Source organism: Salvelinus sp. IW2-2015, linkage group LG4q.2 (assembly GCF_002910315.2).
Source record: "Salvelinus sp. IW2-2015 linkage group LG4q.2, ASM291031v2, whole genome shotgun sequence".
Taxonomy (NCBI): Eukaryota; Metazoa; Chordata; class Actinopteri; order Salmoniformes; family Salmonidae; genus Salvelinus; species Salvelinus sp. IW2-2015.
The window spans coordinates 12697549-12715257 of record NC_036843.1 but is presented as its reverse complement, the minus strand read 5'-3'; the positions used below and the strand labels follow the sequence as shown (position 1 = coordinate 12715257).

The 17709-nt window shown below is 45.3% G+C and overlaps 1 protein-coding gene across 4 annotated transcripts in view; it reads right to left on the bottom strand.

The window, feature by feature from the left end:
• Positions 1-115: 115 nt before the first annotated feature.
• Positions 116-17709, bottom strand: part of mnat1 (MNAT1 component of CDK activating kinase) — a 70158-nt gene continuing 52564 nt past the window's right edge. For all 4 annotated transcript variants that reach the window (XM_023986704.2, XM_023986702.1, XM_023986701.2 and 1 more), the window contains one exon: positions 116-443. In XM_023986704.2, the coding sequence (XP_023842472.1) occupies positions 323-443 (121 nt within the window). In that variant the 3' untranslated portion in view covers positions 116-322. The remainder of the gene's footprint in view (positions 444-17709) is intronic.

The window sequence follows — 17709 nt, the reverse complement described above, 5'->3', positions numbered from 1 at the left end:
ACGGGTTGTTGTTGACTATTTCAAATACTGGTCCATTATCCTGGTCAAACAATAAGGCATTGTTTCAAAAGTTTTATTATCCAACAAACAGGACATGGTTCAGATTGCAACTGGCTTATTTTTTTAAATATTTATTTTAATAAAAATGAAAATAAGATAATACAAAAATAGCAACATATACATCCTGGTCTGACTTTAGACCACCATCCATAGCGGTCTATGGCTCCCTCCACAATGTAGAGCAGGGTGGTGATTTGAGTTCTTAGACAAGAGTTTATATTGACAGCCTCATATTTCTGAGCTCCTCTCTGTTTTTGAGGGGTCAGCCCAGTGGATGGAAGAGCCCACTGAAGGCATCCTGGATGGCTCGATGACACGCCAGTCCTGAGTTGTATCCTCCAGCCATGTCCTGGGGCTGGGCAGTACGCACGTGGTTCAAATACCTACCAACAGAAAGAGAGAAGAACCATACCAGAAAAATATATAATTTTGTAACAAAGCAGTGTCAGCACCTACAGTGCATTTGGAAAGTATTCAGACCCCTTGACTTTTTCCACATTTTGTTACGTTAGTCTGATTCCAAAATGTATTAAATGCATTTTCCCTCATTTTACACACAATACCCTATAATGACAAAGGGAAAACAGGTTTAGACATTTTTAAAAATGTATTAAAAATAAAAAGCATCTACCTTATTTACATAAGTATTCAGACCCTTTGCTATGAAACTCGAAATTGAGCTCAGGTGCATCCTGTTTCCATTGATCATCATTGAGATATTTCTCCAACTTGGAGTCCACCTGTAATTGATTGGACATGATTTGGAAAGGCACACACCTGTCTATATACAGGTACCACAGTTGACAGTGCATGCCAGAGCAAAAACCAAGTAATCAGGTCGAAGGAATAGAGTAGAGCTCCGAGACAGGATTGTGTCGAGGAACAGACCTGGGGAAGGGTACAGTGGGTTCCATCATTCTTAAATGGAAGAAGTTTGGAACCACCATACACTTGCTGGCTGCCCGGCCAAACTGAGCAATCGGGGAGGAGAGCCTTGGTCAGGGTGTTTACCAAGAACCCAATGGTCACTCTGACAGAGCTCCAGAGTTCCTCTGTGGAGATGGGAGAACCTTCCAGAAGGACAACCATATCTGCAGCACTCTACCAATCAAGCTTTTACAGTCGAGTGGCCAGACGGAAGCCACTCCTCGGTAAAAGGCACATGACAGCCCGCTTGGAGGTTGCCAAAAGGCACCTAAAGACTCTGACCATGAGAAACAAGATTCTCTGATCTAATGAAACCAAGATTGAACTCTTTGGCCTAAATGCCAACCGTCACGTCTGGAGGAAACCTGGCACCATCCCTACGGTGAAGCATGGTGGTGGCAGCATCATGTTGTTGGGATGTTCTTCAGCGGCAGGGACTGGGAGACTTGTCAGGATCGTGGGAAAGATGAATGGAGAAAAGTACAGAGATATCCTTGATGAAGTCCTGAGTACTCTGGAAGCAGGTTATCAGACTGGGGTGAAGGTTCACCTTCCAACAGGACAACGACCCTAAGCACACAGCCAAGACAACGCAGGATTGGCTTCGGGACAAGTCTGAATGTCCTTGAGTGGCCCAGCCAGAGCCTGGACTTGAACCTGATCGAACATCTCTGGAGAGACCTGAAAATAGCTGTGCAGCGACACTCCCCATCCAACCTGACAGAGCTTGAGAGGATCTGCAGAGAATAAATGGGAGAAACTCCCCAAATACAGGTGTGCCAAGCTTGTAGCGTCATACCCAAGAAGACTCGAGGCTGTAATCGCTGCCAAAGATGCTTCAACAAAGTACTGTGTAAAGGGTCTGAATACTTATAAATGGGATGATTTTTAATATTAATACATTTGTAAAAATGTTTAAAAAACAGTTTTTGCTTTGTGGTTATGGTATATTGTGTGTAGATTGATAAGAGAAAAAAACTATTTAATACATTTTAGAATAAGCTTGTAACGTAACAAAATTTTGAAAAAGTCAAGGGGTCTGAATACTTTCCGAAGGCACTGTATATTAGTCCACTATCCCCTCTCCTTCATCATCCCTATATTAGCATCACTGCTACTAACTACTGTATATGTGATGTGAAGATAAAATCTACACAGTCTGTCTTTAGAGGTGGTGAGGCCTTTAAAAAGTAATCACCCAGTCAACACATCCAAAGCTTGGATGCAAGGGCATTGATGCAGTTGATGTGAAGCGTTTGAGCATTGGTTGATTTTTCCTCAGACACTTGGCCCGCACCCAAGGTTTTTCTAGCCCTCCAGAATTCCCTCAGCCCCATATAAAGGCAGGAGTAAACCGCCCATCAACCCCACACAGTGCACACTCACAAACACCTTGTGCCTCGGCGCCCCTCCACCCTGCCACCATTATAGTATTATAGGTGTCTTTTATTTTTAAGTGCATACAGATGTCGCCCTAGCCCACCAGAGGATGGCGAGTCACTGTTCATTTTCACTCTGAGCTGTAGATGGAAAAACAGCTGAGCTGTCTACTGTACCTTAGTACCCTGGTCTCTGTGGTGACTCTACCTCCCCTCCTCCTCACACACTCAGTCAGCTCAGTGGGCACCAAGGTAGCGACCTCCCACCCCCACACTACTGTGCCTCCCTCACTGGTTTCTACAGTCTCTGACTACTAAGCTAACATAGTCCTCAAGCCACTGAGACCCAAAGCAACAGACAGCACACACTCACCCCTCTCCTCTCCCACACTCACAGCCCAGAGGGCTAAATCCCCCACACGAGTTAGGCTTTGTGCCTCCTGTCCCTGAGAGTCAGGGAAAGTGAAATAGGAAGTGAGCACACGGACAGCCCTCTGATTTCTGCTCCGGTTCGGTCTGCTTTACAGAGTATCCCAACACGTGGGGAGGCTCGGAGAGAGACTGTAGGAGTGGGAGGGAGGTGGTGTGTGCTGGAGTATGTGTTTATGGAGCATTTCTTTTTGGCAGTTTACATGTGTACCTGTGTGTATTTGACATGATACACAGTATATGAAAAGAATACTAATATCTAAAAACCAACTGCTGAGCATAACGTATGCATGGTCATTAATATGGCATTTACTAATGTGTTATGCATTGACATGAACAGAAAATTAATTCTAGCCATCAGTGGTTAAGTTCCAGACGTAAGAAGAGAAGGACGGATCGGGTTTTGTACATAAAGACCACTCTTCACCCACTAGAGAAACAACACACAAGTCCAAAACAGGCATCCCAGTGATTAATAATAACTTCATTTAGCCTGAGCTCCTGTAGCCTGTCCTTCACAGAGCACTTGATGCCTTCTCCGATGGCTTCCTGCTCCTCTCCCCACAGCAGATGAGTGCTGACTATTGATTATATTGTACTGGGCCCTTTTAACAGTGAAAAAGTGGTCTATTTCCAGCCCGGCTAAGTCTGCTCTTCCTGCTAATCTAATCCCCAAGCTACTCGTGTGGTCATTCCTTCCAAGAAAGCTGAGAGCTCTGTGTAACTTTATACCAGCCTGCCCCTAAGGAGGGAGAGCGAAAGGGGGAGGGAGGGAGAATAATGGTGGGAGGAGAGAGAGAGAGTTGGAGGATGTAGAGTGAAATCACCTTTGAGTATCATCACCAGCGATTCCACTAGTCTAAAGCCGTTAAACTAAACCAGTCGGTCTGCCTTCTGCTACCCCCTAACGCCACACGTTAGTTCAGTTCAGCTCCATTAACTCTCCTCCTGTAAGTGCATCTCCTCTCAAAGCTTTACTTTATATACACACACACTTCCAGACAGACAAACAGACAAATATTTTACATGGGTGCTTCATAAAACATTTGCAAACAGAAAATGAAGTTTGGTAATTGGTACACAGCAATAGACATATACTGAATGAATGAGACACTCAACAGTATACATGGTGCACTGAACCAGCTTTGCTGCTACTATTTCACTATACTGTGTATGTATTTTACCTTCTGAGACAAAGTTAGGCTTACACCTCTCCCCCCCCCNCCCCTAACACCACCCGTTAGTTCAGTACTGCTCCATTAACTCTGCTCCCCCTAACACCACCCGTTAGTTCAGTACTGCTCCATTAACTCTGCTCCTGTAAGTGCATCTCGTCCCAAAGCTCTACTTTATACACACACCAGCATAGACGCTTCCAACGAATGCACACACACACACACTTCAGCAATCCATCACATCACCCTTCTCTTTAGCGGAAATAACACTGACTGTACTTGACACTGAATACACAGACAGAGGAAGACTACAGACATACAATGAATATACAGACAAATATTTCACTGACTCTTGGTAGAACATTTGCAAACATGCAATGAAGTTTGGTACACACCGCGATAGACTGACTACTATACATACTGTGTGAATGAGACACTTAACAGTATACAGGGTGCACTGAACCAGCTTTGACAAAGTTAGACTTACACCTCCCTCCCCCCTCCTTCCCTCCCTTACCCCTCGTTCTTTTTCTCCCAGAGGACTGGCTGCCTTTTGTTCACAGGCCTCTGAAACCCAAGCCGTTTCGGCCGGTAACATCTTTCACTCTCCCCGGAGAGTCCCCAATGGAGCATTAACTGCAACTCGATCTGGGCCTTTTCAAAGCCTCCTGTTATTGGGTAAATATGGGTCACTTTGGACTGGTCCATTATGCCGCTTAGGGGGGCGGGAATAGACTAATGCAGGCGATAGAGATGACAGAATGACATTTGTAAGCGTGAGTTTAGTTGGTGCTTTAGTCCATACAAAAACCCATGATAACGTATGGATCCTATAGAATGTCCAGCTCTTTGTTATACTACACTGAACAAAAATATTAAGTATTGGTCCCATGTTTCATGACCTGAAATAAAAGACCTCAGAAATGTTCCATGCGTACAAAAAGCTCATGTCTCTCAAATTTGGTGCGCAAATTTGTTTACATCCCTGTTAGTGAGCATTTCTCCTTTGCCAAGATAATCCTCCCACCTGACAGGTGTGGCATATCAAGAAGCTGATTAAACAGTATGATCATTACACAGGTGCACCTTGTGCTGGGAACAATAAAAAGCCATACGAAAATGTGGAGATCTGTCACACTGTTGCCAGAGAATTGAATGTTAATTTCTTGTCATTTTAGAGAATTTGGTAGGATGTCCAACCCGCTTCACAACCGCAAATCATGTGTAAGGCGTCGTGTGGTCGAGCGGTTTGCTGATGTCGACTTTGTGAACATGGGCAGGTATAAGCTACGGTCAACAAACCCAATTGCCTTTTATCGATGGCAATTTGAATGCACGAAAATACTGTGGCGAGATCCTGAGGCCAATTTTTATTATTTTCATTATCTGTGATCAACAGATGCATATCTTTATTCCCAGTCATGTGAAATCCATAGATTAGGGCCTAATTAATGTATTTCAATTGACTGATTTCCTCATGTGAACTGTAACTCAGTAAAATCAATTAAAATTCTTGCATGTTGCGTTTATATTTTTGTTCAGTATACATTGTCCTACACGGCATAGAAATGGAAAACTAATGATCCTACTGTTAAATCTAAAAACATGAACACCTTGGATCAGTGTATTACCACAATGGAGTAATAACAATATTATTCTAGAATCCGTTTTTCAGTGTTCATGCTACCATCCACCCCTTTCCGAACACCAAATGCCTCCGAACTGTTTGAGCTAACAGCATTTTTCCTCTGGCTTGGAACGGTGAATACCAGGGAAATGTCTCCTGCTAACGCTAATAATCGTCTTTGATTTCTGGTTGGAACCCCAAAAGTATTCCCTGCTCCTGTTGCCTGGAAAACTACATGGAGGCACACCTCTAATTCAAAGTGAAAAGATAAGTGCCGAAATGTTCCGGAAGGTTCCGCGTGGTTATCATCTGAAAATGTGTGGCTTCTCTTTCTGTTGTGCGAGTGTGTGTGTGTGTGGAAGGCAGGGAGGGTGTTAGACTTCAGTGAAATAGCTGCAGGACTGAGGCTGAGTGAAAACGGCCTGCTTTGGAGCAGCTACGTTATGTGAGGGATTGGCAGACTGGCTGGATCGAGGCCCTTGTCTAGACTCCATGTGTTGGCTGTGGGGAAACCCAGCCATGACGTAAAGAAAAGAGGCCCAGATATAATGCTGCCACAACCACACTTGCCTATAGATGGTCAACAGTTGGTGGTGCTCTCACAAACCACATACACAAGAGACAATGTATTAATTCATTTGGACCAGCCTTATTAAAACATTGCTGATTGACACTGTGGGATTATGGCAGGTTGCTTGGTTGTATCCCCCTATGAAAACATCCCTGTATGTAGGACTGAGTGGGTTGTGATCATATACAATAGCGTATCAGTATAAATTAACTCCACTGCGAGTGTATAATAGAGGCTCCTATCAGAAAACCATGAATCACTGAAGCATGGCGTCTAGTAGTGATAGCCAGCTGCTGTTACAGTACGTCTCCGTCTCCCTCCTTCTGCTACTGCACTTTACTTTCACAACGGTCTGGTCACTGACCCCAGACCAGGCTGCAGCTCAGCACCTGTCTGCTCCCAGACCACACTCTCTGATCCTGGGAATGCAGTTGTTTTTGCAACACAAAAGATCAAAGAGAAGTGTTACTTCCCATCACTCGTGGCCATAGCAGAGACGGAGCATCTTAACTCCCGTCACTACCGCACTATGGGACAAAACTGGGACAATTCTACTCTGTACACGGTGAGAGTAAAAATATTTTGCTATGTCAAAACTCAATTAACTTTCAACTATCCAAGACTACAGCCTTCTGGTTGAAGGTGGTGGAGCTACTGTAAGATATCAGGGCTGAGGTGTGTGGTGACAGTAAAGGGTTATTAAGGTCAGTGTTTGGGAGGTCCTGGCTGGAGCTCTCCACAAAGACCTGTTTCATACTTCTGAAAGGCCAGTCATGAGCCTCTTGGACAGCAGGCCTCATGTCCGGAAGTCTTCCTTTAGCGCTTCGATCCAGCAGGGGTTGGAAATCCTGGCCTGGGAATGAGGGGGTGGGGGTGCAGAGCCACACACCTGTCGGATGATTTGTCATTATAGACGGGTCAGCACTCAGCTGTCAACCCCCTAATCACCCTCCCCACCCCAACTGCTCCTCCAAAAACACCCCTGCATTCCTTAGCCAGCTCCAGTTACACTCACAGCTCCACTACCCCCCCCCCCCCCCCCCCCCCCCCCCCCCCCCCCCCCCCCCCCCCCCCCCCCCCCCCCCCCCCCCCCGCCCCCCCCCCCCCCCCCCCCCCCCCCCCCCCCCCCCCCCCCCCCCCCCCCCCCCACTGCCCTAAAAACAAGAGCACCGCTGTGTGTGGGTCTCTATGTTACAGGGTACAGTGACCTGCATATCTTTCCCAAAACCTTACTAGCAATAGACTTCCTCTCTGCAGAATTTACTAGAAGGTATGCTAGCTAAAACACACCCAGCCACCCAGGAACAAAAACCCCTGCAGTGGCGACAAACACAGAGCACTCTTATAGGTAAACTACATCTGTCAACAGCAGCCTTTCATCATCAGGGGCCAGAGGCCAGTCTCATTTCCCTGAGATGGAGTTTCCTCCAGGACATGGGAGTGTGAGATTATATCCTGAACCATTTGGATGATATGGCACGGCCCAAAACCCCGTTGTACACTGGAGAATTGATCTGTGACATCACACACACACGCACGCTTGGTCATCGACTCCTTATCACGTATCTTATCATCACTTGCAGGTCAACTCCACTGACAGAGGGTGTCTCTCAGAGAGCCATAAGGGGCATCAGTAACACTTAGTTAAGGAGGACCACTTTCAGGGTGTTAACACAAGCATTGTATGACACTTAACATTAACACTTATAGAAATACACACTCATTTGTGATTGATAACCGGCAAGCAGAACTTATAAGGCCGGTTTACATTAATCACAGCTAGAGTATGAATGACGTTGGCATTTTTGTGTCTGTGATATTAAGGCATTACAAAGAAGAGGCTTAAGTAGACGCCTAAAACTTAACTATACTTCCTTCACAAAGCGGCACCTGTCACCGCTCCTCCAGGACTGTCTTTGTCTCACAGACCTGTTCTTTCCATGTCTGGCCTGATGGGGGCGGTAGAGGCTGCCTGACAGCGCAACAGAACAGCCCAATCTCTGTACTACAGCCATGGCATGGAAACCCACCACTAACTAGCCACTTGACACAGGAATCCACATTAGGGCAGTGATATGCCAGGCAGGTACTGAGCATCTATCCCCTGGAGAGCAGGGAGAATGCCATCAGTGTCATCGTTAACCAAATGGGCCCGTAAACAATGGAAGGGCATATGCTCTTCACCGAATGGTTGTTAGCGCGGGACACACCCACAAAACACACTGGAGTATTGATTGTCATATGTAACAAATTGTGAATAGAACACTGGTACACTGCGGAAGAAAAGCCTTCTCCCAGTTGGGTTCTGAAACACTGGTATCCGTTTCCACGGACCCTCAAGCTATAGGGAGGCAAGATCATTTCAATTAGAGGGAGGGAGGGAAAGAAAAACAAAGAAAGAGGGTGGGAGGGAGATTCATACATCATAATGGAAAGGTACCTACTACAATTAGCTGTGTGAGGCAAGTCCCCACAACACAGCCCCAGATGATGACGGGAGTTTTGTTCTTTCACTAGCTCTTAAGAGGGGAAAAAGAGCCAGCTAATCTCCCTGTACATCACTGAGCCCTGGGAGGGAAGGAGGAGACACACAGCAATCCACTGTGCCAATATGGTGTGTGTGTGTGTGGTGTGTGGTGTGTGTGTGTGGTGTGTGTGTGTGTGTGTGTGTGTGTGTGTGTGTGGTGTGTGTGTGTGTGTGTGTGTGTGTGTGTGTGTGTGTGTGTGTATGCCTATAGCTAGGGTGAGATGAGCCTGCCTTACACACCTCTGCATATATTAGGGGAATGTATAAATAGTAAGGAGACATCGCCCCTCTCTCTCGTTCTTCTGGGAGTTGACCCTGCAGTCTCTAGCCAGCGCCACAAATAAACAAAGGAGGAAGCAGACAGCTAGCTAGCTATCCCGCCCTGGTGGGGTCTCCTTCACTGGGGCTGGCCTGTTGTGTGTATGGGAACACCACGCGCCTGCCTGGGAAAGAGGCTGGCAAGGGGCCCTAATAAGAAAAACAGAAAACTCTCTCCATTCAAACAGACAGATCCCAGGAACACCCAGCGGAGGACTGGCGTGGCGACTCCCTTGCTTTCTGCTGTTTTTACAAACAAACCCATAAAGCTAAAGAGCTTTCTACTGTCAGCAGAGAAGCCTCCTCCTCCAATCCACTGGCCTAATGACTCACACTCAATCAATATTTGCACAGATCACATTAAGAGACAACAATAAATCCGGTTTATACAGAGCAATGCTTGTTTTGCTTCCGTTTCCTAGGACAGAGAATATTCTCTGTGAGTACAGGTCAGGATAAGGAGTGGATTCTGTACTATACAATATTCACACAATACCCTGGGAGTAGCACAGCTACCCCTGTAACGGAGAGAACCACCACCACTCCCCTTCCCCCTATTTCCAGACTTGCCCCAAGAAAATACATGGCCACGCGAGAGTAGCTATAATAGAAAATCAGAGATGAGAGTTGACTGACTCAGAGCTGAGTGTGATGCTGGGAAACAGCTCATACTGTGGGTTTGCCAGTCAGCCCTGCATTAAAGACCTGGCTCCCACACTCTCGTATACTTCCTGCAGTATCTTTTGGCTATGTAAATGTCAAATCTGTGAGATACAGCTTTCACTCGTGCTCACTGCTCTGAGAGGGTGTGGATAGAGTATCCAGAGAAGCAGTATCTTGCAATGGTATGCTTTACCCAGCTAGCTGCCAGCAAAAGTGGACACTTTCAGCCTGAGCTTTTGAGAAACAGAAAGTATACCATATTTATCACACAAAAGTATCCTATAATATACATCTTTATGATTCATTGTTGTTATGTTGTACATTTCAACCGCCCCCAAAAAAGCTTGAATAAATTAAGGAAGGTTATGTAATTGCAGTAAAAACCAGATTAAAGACCTTGGGTTCATCAGATCATACTAGACAGCGCCTTTCTCGCCTTCATCGAGCCCCATAACTCAATCATCAAAGCTACATTGTGTGTGTGTGTCCAGTATGCGAGGCCTTCACTGAGGTGCCGTCACTCTGCTCCCGTCCGTCACTCTCCTCTGTCCCAGGCAGCCCCCCAGGACCCTGTGAAGACCTCAACCCCTCCCAACCCCCCTCAGCTGGGATCAGAGACGTGGCCGTATGGAAAAGCCATTTCAGGCAATTTTGTGTAAACAGTCCCTCTGGAGTGGTCCTCAGCCAAGCACACGCCTGCTGCTCTCCACACACTCAGAGAGCGAGACGCACGGGAGCCACAGTGACTAAGATTTACTGACTCCTACTAGTGAGGGAAGCAGAGAGCAGGAGGGAGGGTGGTGAGAGAGTGAGGGGGGGGGGGGGGGGGGGGAGAAAGGGGAAAGAAAGAAAGAGAATGAAGAGACACAGAGGAGGACAATTAACCCCCAAGGTTGATGTCTGCGCCCCTGCGTAAATCTAATTAGTGTAAAACAAAAATCCTATATAAAAATCTCTGTTTAAGCTAGAAAATGCTGTGAAAAGTGACAGAGCTAGAGCGGTGTTGTCAGACCATGAGACATCCCAAAAATCAGTCTTCTCACGAAATCGTCTATAGCGTCCGAACGGTTTGGCCAACTATCACGAACATGATGGTGTTCTGCGTTTTGCTCTACGACCCTAGCAAGCGTCATTGGGAATCGTCTGAAGTCGGTGCAGCCGAATGCCACTAATATGACCCCTTTGTGTAAAGTTGAGACTCTCAGACACATACATATCGAGTAGTTTGACTCGTCTGAAGGTCCCCTGGTACCAGTCGAACACATTTATGGAAGAATATATAGAGACTGTTTAGTGACAAAAATAAGTGGTTAAAAATCAAATCAATTCAAATTGTATTTGTCACATGCCCGAATACAACACTGAGCCCCAACAGATCCACCTTACTGTGAAATGCTTACTTAAAAGCCCTTAACCCACAATGCAGTTCAAGAAATAGTTCAAATAAACTAAAGTTAAAAAATCCAATCAATCAAAAAGTAGCACACATTTACATAATAACAAGACTATATACAGGGGGTACCGGTACCGAGTCAATGTGTGGGGGTACAGGTTAGTCGAGGTAATTTGTAAAGTGACTATGCATAGATAATAAACAACGAGTAGCAGCAGTGTAAAAACAAATATAAACAAATGTAAATAGTCCGGGTAACCATTAGATTAGTTTAGTTTTTCAGCGGTCTTATGGCTTGGGGGTAGAAGCTGTTAAGGAGCCTTTTGATCCTAGACTTTCTGCTCCGATACCACTTGCCGTCTGGTAGCAGAGATGTACTGGGCAGTAAGCACTACCCTCTGTAGCACCTTACCATCAGATACCGAGCAGTTGCCATACCAGGCGGTGATGCAAATGGTCAGGATGATCTCGATGGTGGAGCTGTAGAACTTTTTGAGGATCTGAGGACCCATGCCAAATCTGTTCAGTCTCCTGGAAGGGGAAAAGTTGTTGTCGTGCCTTCTTCACGACTGTCTTGGTGTGCTTGGACCATGTTAGTTTGTTGGTGACGTGGACACCAAGGAACTTGAAGTTCTCAACCTGCTCCACTGCAGCTCTGTAGATGAGAATGTGGGTGTGCTCAGTCCTCCTTTTCCTGTTGTCCACAATTCTCCTTTGTCTTGATCACGCTGAGGGAGAGGTTGTCCTGGCACCACACGGCCAGGTCTCCTCCCTATAGGCTATCTTCTCAGTGATCAGGCCTACCACTGTTGTGTCATCGGCAAACTTGATGATGGTGTTGGAGTTGTGCCTGGCCGTGCAGTCATGAGTGAACAGGGAGTACAGGAGGGGACTGAGCATGCACCCCTGAGGGGCCGGTGTTGAGGATTATCTTGGCAGATGTGTTGTTGCCTACCCTTACCACCTGGGGGCAACCCGTCAGGACGTACAGGATCAAGTTGCAGCAGGTGTTTATTCCCAGGGTCCTTAACGATGAGCTTTGTGGGCGCTATGGTGTTGAAAGCTGAGCTGTAGTCAGTGAACAGCATTCTCAGATAGGTGTTCAGGTTGTCCAGATGGGAAAGAGCAGTGTGGAGTGCGATTGAGATTGCGTCGTCTGTGGATCTGTTGGGGCGGTATGCAAATTGGAGTGGGTTTCTGGCATGGTGGTGTTGATGTGAGCCATGACCAGCCTTTCAAAGCGCTTCATGGCTACGGACGTGAGTGCTACGGGGCGGTAATAATTTAGGCAGGTTACCTTCGCTTTCTTGGGCAGAGGGACTATGGTGGTCTGCTTGAAACATAGATATTACAGACTCGGTCAGAGAGAGGTTGAAAATGTCAGTGAAGACACTTGACAGTTGGTCCGCTGATGCTTTGAGTATACATCCAGTTAATCCGTCTGGCCCACGGCTTTGTTAATGTTGACCTGTTTAAAGAGCTTGCTCACATTGGCTATGGAGAGCGTGATCCCACAGTCGTCGGGAACAGCTGGAGCGCTCATGCATGCTTCAGTGTTGCTTGCCTCAAAGCGAGCATAAAGGCATTTAGCTAGTCTGGTAGGCTCGCGTCACTGGGCAGCTCACGGCTGGGTTTCCCTTTGTAGTCCGTAATAGTTTAAGCCCTGACACATCCGACGAGCATCAGAGCCGATGTAGTAGGATTCAATCGTAGTCCTATATTGACGTTATGCCTGTTTGATGGTTTGTCTGAGGGCATAGCAGGATTTGATATGCGTCCGGATTAGTCTCCTGTTCCTTGAAACCGGCAGCTCTAGCCTTTAGCTTGGTGCGGATGTTGCCTGTAATCCATGGCTTCTGGTTGGGAAATGTACGTACGGTCCACTGTGGGGACGACGTCGTCGATTAACTTTATTGATGAAGCGGTTGACTGAGGTAGAATACTCCAATGCCATTGGATGAATCGCGGAACATATTCCAGTCTGTGCTAACAAAACAGTCCTGTAGCGTAGCATCCACGTCATCTGAACAATTCCTTAAGCGAGTCACTGGTACTTCCCACTTTAGTTTTTGCTTGTAAATTGGAATCATGGATAGAATTATGGTCAGATTTGCCAAAAGGAGGGCGAGCTTTGTATGGATCTATGTGTGTGGAGTTAAGGTGGTCTATAGTTTTTTTCCCTCTGGTTGAACATGTGACATGTTGGTAGAAATGAGGAAAAACAGATATAAGTTTGCCTGCATTAAAGTCCCCGACCACTAGGAGCGCCGCTTCTGGATGAGCATTTTCTTGTTTGCTTATGGCCTTATGCAGCTCGTTGAGTGCGCTCTTAGTACCAGCATCAGTTTGTGGTGGTAAATAGATGGCTACGAATAATATAGATGAGAACTCTTGGTAGATAGTGTGGCCTACAGCTTATCATGAGGTATTCTACCCCTGGCGAGCATATACCTTGAGACTACCTTAATATTAGACATTGTGCACCAGCTGTTATTGACAAATAGACAAACACCCCCACTCCTCTTCTTACCAGATGTAGCTGCTCTGTCTAGCCGAAACACATACAATTGAAGTCGGAAGTTTACATACACCTTAGCCAAATACATTTTAACTCAGTTTTTCACAATTCCTGACATTTAATCCTAGTAAAAATGCCCTGTTTTAGGTCAGTAAGGATCACCACGTAATTTTAATGTGAAATGTCAAAATAATAGAGAGTGATTTATTTCAGATTTTAGTTCTTTCATCACATTCCCAGTGGGTCAGAAGTTTACATACACTCAATTAGTATTTGGTAGCATTCCCTTTAAATTGTATAACTTGGGTCAAACGTTTCGAGTAGCCTTCCACAAGCTTCCCACAATAAGTTAGGTGTATTTTGGCCCATTCCTTCTGACAGAGCTGGTGTAACTGAGTCAGGTTTGTAGGCCTCCTTGCTCGCACACGCTTTTTCAGTTCTGCCCACACATTTTCTATAAGATTGAGGTCAGGGCTTTGTGATGGTCACTCCAATACCTTGACTTTGTTGTCCTTAAGCCATGGGGTCATTGTCCATTTAGAAGACCCATTTGCGACCAAGCTTTAACTTCCTGACTGATGTCTTGAGATGTTGCTTCAATATAGCCACAAATTTTCCTTCCTCATGAAGCCATCTATTTTGTGAAGTGCACCAGTCCCTCATGGAGCAAAGCACCCCCACAACATGATGCTACCACCCCCGTGCTTCACGGTTGGGATGGTGTTCTTTGGCTTGCAAGCCCCTATTTCCTCCAAACAGAAAGATGGTCATTATGGTCAAACTGTTCTATTTTTGTTTCATCAGACCAGAGGACATTCCCCCAATATGTACAAACTTTGTCCCCATGTGCAGTTTCAAACCGTAGTCTGGCTTTTTTATGGAGGTTTTGGAGCAGTGGCTTCTTCCTTGCTGATCGGCCTTTCAGGTTATGTTGATATTGGACTCGTTTTACTGTGGATATAGATACTTTTGTATCAGTTCCCTTCAGCATCTTCACACGGTCCTTTGCTGTTGTTCTGGTATTGATTTGCACTTTTCGCAACAAAGTACGTTCATCTCTAGGAGACAGAACGCGTCTCCTTCCTGAGCGGTATGGCGGCTGTGTACTATTGTTTGTACAGTTGAATGTGGTACCTTCAGGCGTTTGGAAATTGCTCCCAAGGATGAACCAGACTAGTGGGAGGTCTACAATTATTTTTCTGAGGTCTTGGCTGATTTCTTTTGATTTTCCCATGATGTCAAGCAAAGAGGCACTGAGTTTGAAGTTAGGCCTTGAAATACATCCACAGGTACACCTCCAATTGAATCAAATGATGTCAATTAGCCTATCAGAAGCTTCTAAAGCCGTGACATAATTTTCTGGAATTTTCCAAGCTGTTTAAAACGCACAGTCAACTTAGTGTATGTAAACTTCTGACCCACTGGAATTGTGATACAGCGAATTATAAGTGAAATAATCTGTCTGTAAACAATTGTTGGAAAAATTACTTGTGTCATGCACAAAGTAGATGTCCTAACCGACTTGCCAAAACTATATAGTTTGTTAACAAGAAATTTGTGTAGTCGTTGAAAAACAAGTTTCAATAACTCCAACCTAAGTGTATGTAAATTTCCGACTTCAACTGTATATTAGCCAGTTCTATATTATCCGTGTCGTCGTTCAGCCAAGTCTCGGTGAAACATAAGATATTACAGTTTTTAATGTCCCGTTGGTAGGATAGTCTTAAAAATCATAGATTGTGCAGTTTGTTTTCCCATGATTGCACGTTGGCCAATAATATAGAGGGTAGTGGTGGTTTACTCACTCGCCGCCAAATTCTCACAAGGCACCCAGACCTCCGCCCCCTGTATTTCAGTATTTTCTTCACGCGAATGACAGTGATTTGGGCCTGGTCTCCGGGAAGCTGTATATCCTTTGCATCGGACTCATTAAAGAAAAAATCTTCCAGTTCGAGGTGAGTAATCGCTGTTCTGATGTCCAGAAGCTCTTTTCGGTCATAAGAGATGGTAGCAGCAACATTATGTACAAAATGAGTTACAAAAAATGCAAAAATAAATAAAACAGCACAGCTGGTGAGGAGCTCCCCAACCCCCCAAAAAAGATATAGGATAGACATATCAGAACAAACTTCCATTTGATTTGTTTTTGAGGACCATCTGCTGTTCCATTTAGTTTATCTGTAATTCAATCAGCGTTTGTATGAGCTAATAGCGGTATGGCCAAATATATATATATTTTTTATACTTCAAGGGGTCAAAAAATGTCAAAGTATCCTTTGTATGAACTAAAACAATTCCATATAGCTTAGTGGTACAGTTCTCCCCTCCCCACTCAGAACACTCCCAGACAGTTCTCCCCTCCCCACTCAGACCACTCCCAGACAGTTCTCCCCTCTATAAAAAATAATGGTTTCTTTGCAGGATCTTTGTCCTCACTCTCAAGAATGGCTGAATTGCTTAGCCTTGCTTTTCTGGTTGGCTGGATACAAGTTTCACAATTTTAACTGTAATAGACAACTCCCAAAATAGAAATTAGAACAGAGCAGTCCCTACTAAAACAGGAGTATCAATGAACATAAATGTGGAAAATGAAAAGCTCAGCTTGTCGCGTGCAGAGTACCGCAAGAAGCAATTGTTCTACCTTGTTGACAAGCAAATAGATAAGCTGGCTTCTCACTAGCATGTGGGCTTGTGCTTGAGAGACTGTTGATGAGACCTGTGTTCATTTTATTGAATGCCTGCTACAAGAAGTTGGTCATTATTAGTGGATGTACATGGTTCTGGTTACATTTGCAACGAAAAGGGCATTTTCATAGACACACCTGAAAGCCAGATCAGTGATTATTGCAAAAAAGCAAGTGAACCTATTTTGATAAAATAATTAAATAATTAGTGGGTGTTATGGTTGTGGGAGGCTTTTGCCAGAATTATATATTTTGGGGGGTTGACGTCATTATGTCCAGCTGTTTTTAAATCGACACAAAAATGTCAAATGGACACACACCCTTGCAGGCAAATGTCAAATCTATTTTCTATGCAAACTTTCTAAATGTCGACAAAAGTTAATGGAAACATAGCTTATGGTAGATTAACAACAAAGCATTCTTTTCTCTATATGTACCAATCAATCCCCTCCATCCATCCCTCCCTCAGAGAGAGCTTGAACCCTTCAGCCAGACTCCAGTGAGTCTGACGAGCCTGCATGGCTGAGGAGCACTACTTCCTGGTCTGCAGCTCAGGGTCCCCTGGAGAGGAGCTCCAGACTAAACACCCCACCCACCCTCCCCGTTACATCGCTCAGCTGCTCCCCTTCACTCCGAGCAAGCGACGAGAGACGACCACCTCATAACCAACAACCAACCACCCCCGACAGAAACCTCACTTTTTCCACCAATTAAGGAGAGCAGGGAGGGGAGGAGAAGAGGATGAGGGGGTAAAACTTCAAAATATTATCCACATTGGCATTTAGCGTAGCACGTTGAGCAACCGCTGTCACAGTGATGGACTAATTTCAGGGTGACCTGCGCCAATACAAACAACTGCTCTTTCTAGCTTTCATTGTCAGCACTTGAGGTTTTAGTCGAAGTTTTGAGTATGGCGCTGCCAATGTCTCCTTCTCCCTCTTTCCTCACACAGGATTAGTCCTTGTCCAAGATTTACTCCCCCCTCCCTTCTCTTTGGAGCGGCAGAGAACTTGGGTCTTTCATCGCCTACACAGTCAGAGCTTAGGAAGTGCACCAGTAAACAAACACACACACACACAGTAGACATGTGTAAGCACACAAAATGTACTCCATCCATTCCTCAAAGACTCACAACCGCATGTGCGCATGCTCACGCACACGCACACACACACACACACACACACACACACAGCCGCACAGAGAAAAAAGGTTCTGACATCAAAGACCAGGACACATAAACAAGCTCTCTCTTTCCATTTTTCAAAGATACACACACTCAAGACCAAAACAAACCTTCTCTAACACACAAAATGGACAGAACTTCCAAAACAGTAACACATGTTCATATACCATCATTCAGGTTATTTTATCTACAGGCAGCAGAAGCACAGATACTAAAATAGTGTCCCTCTGCAGTTTGTGGTTGTTGTGCGGAATC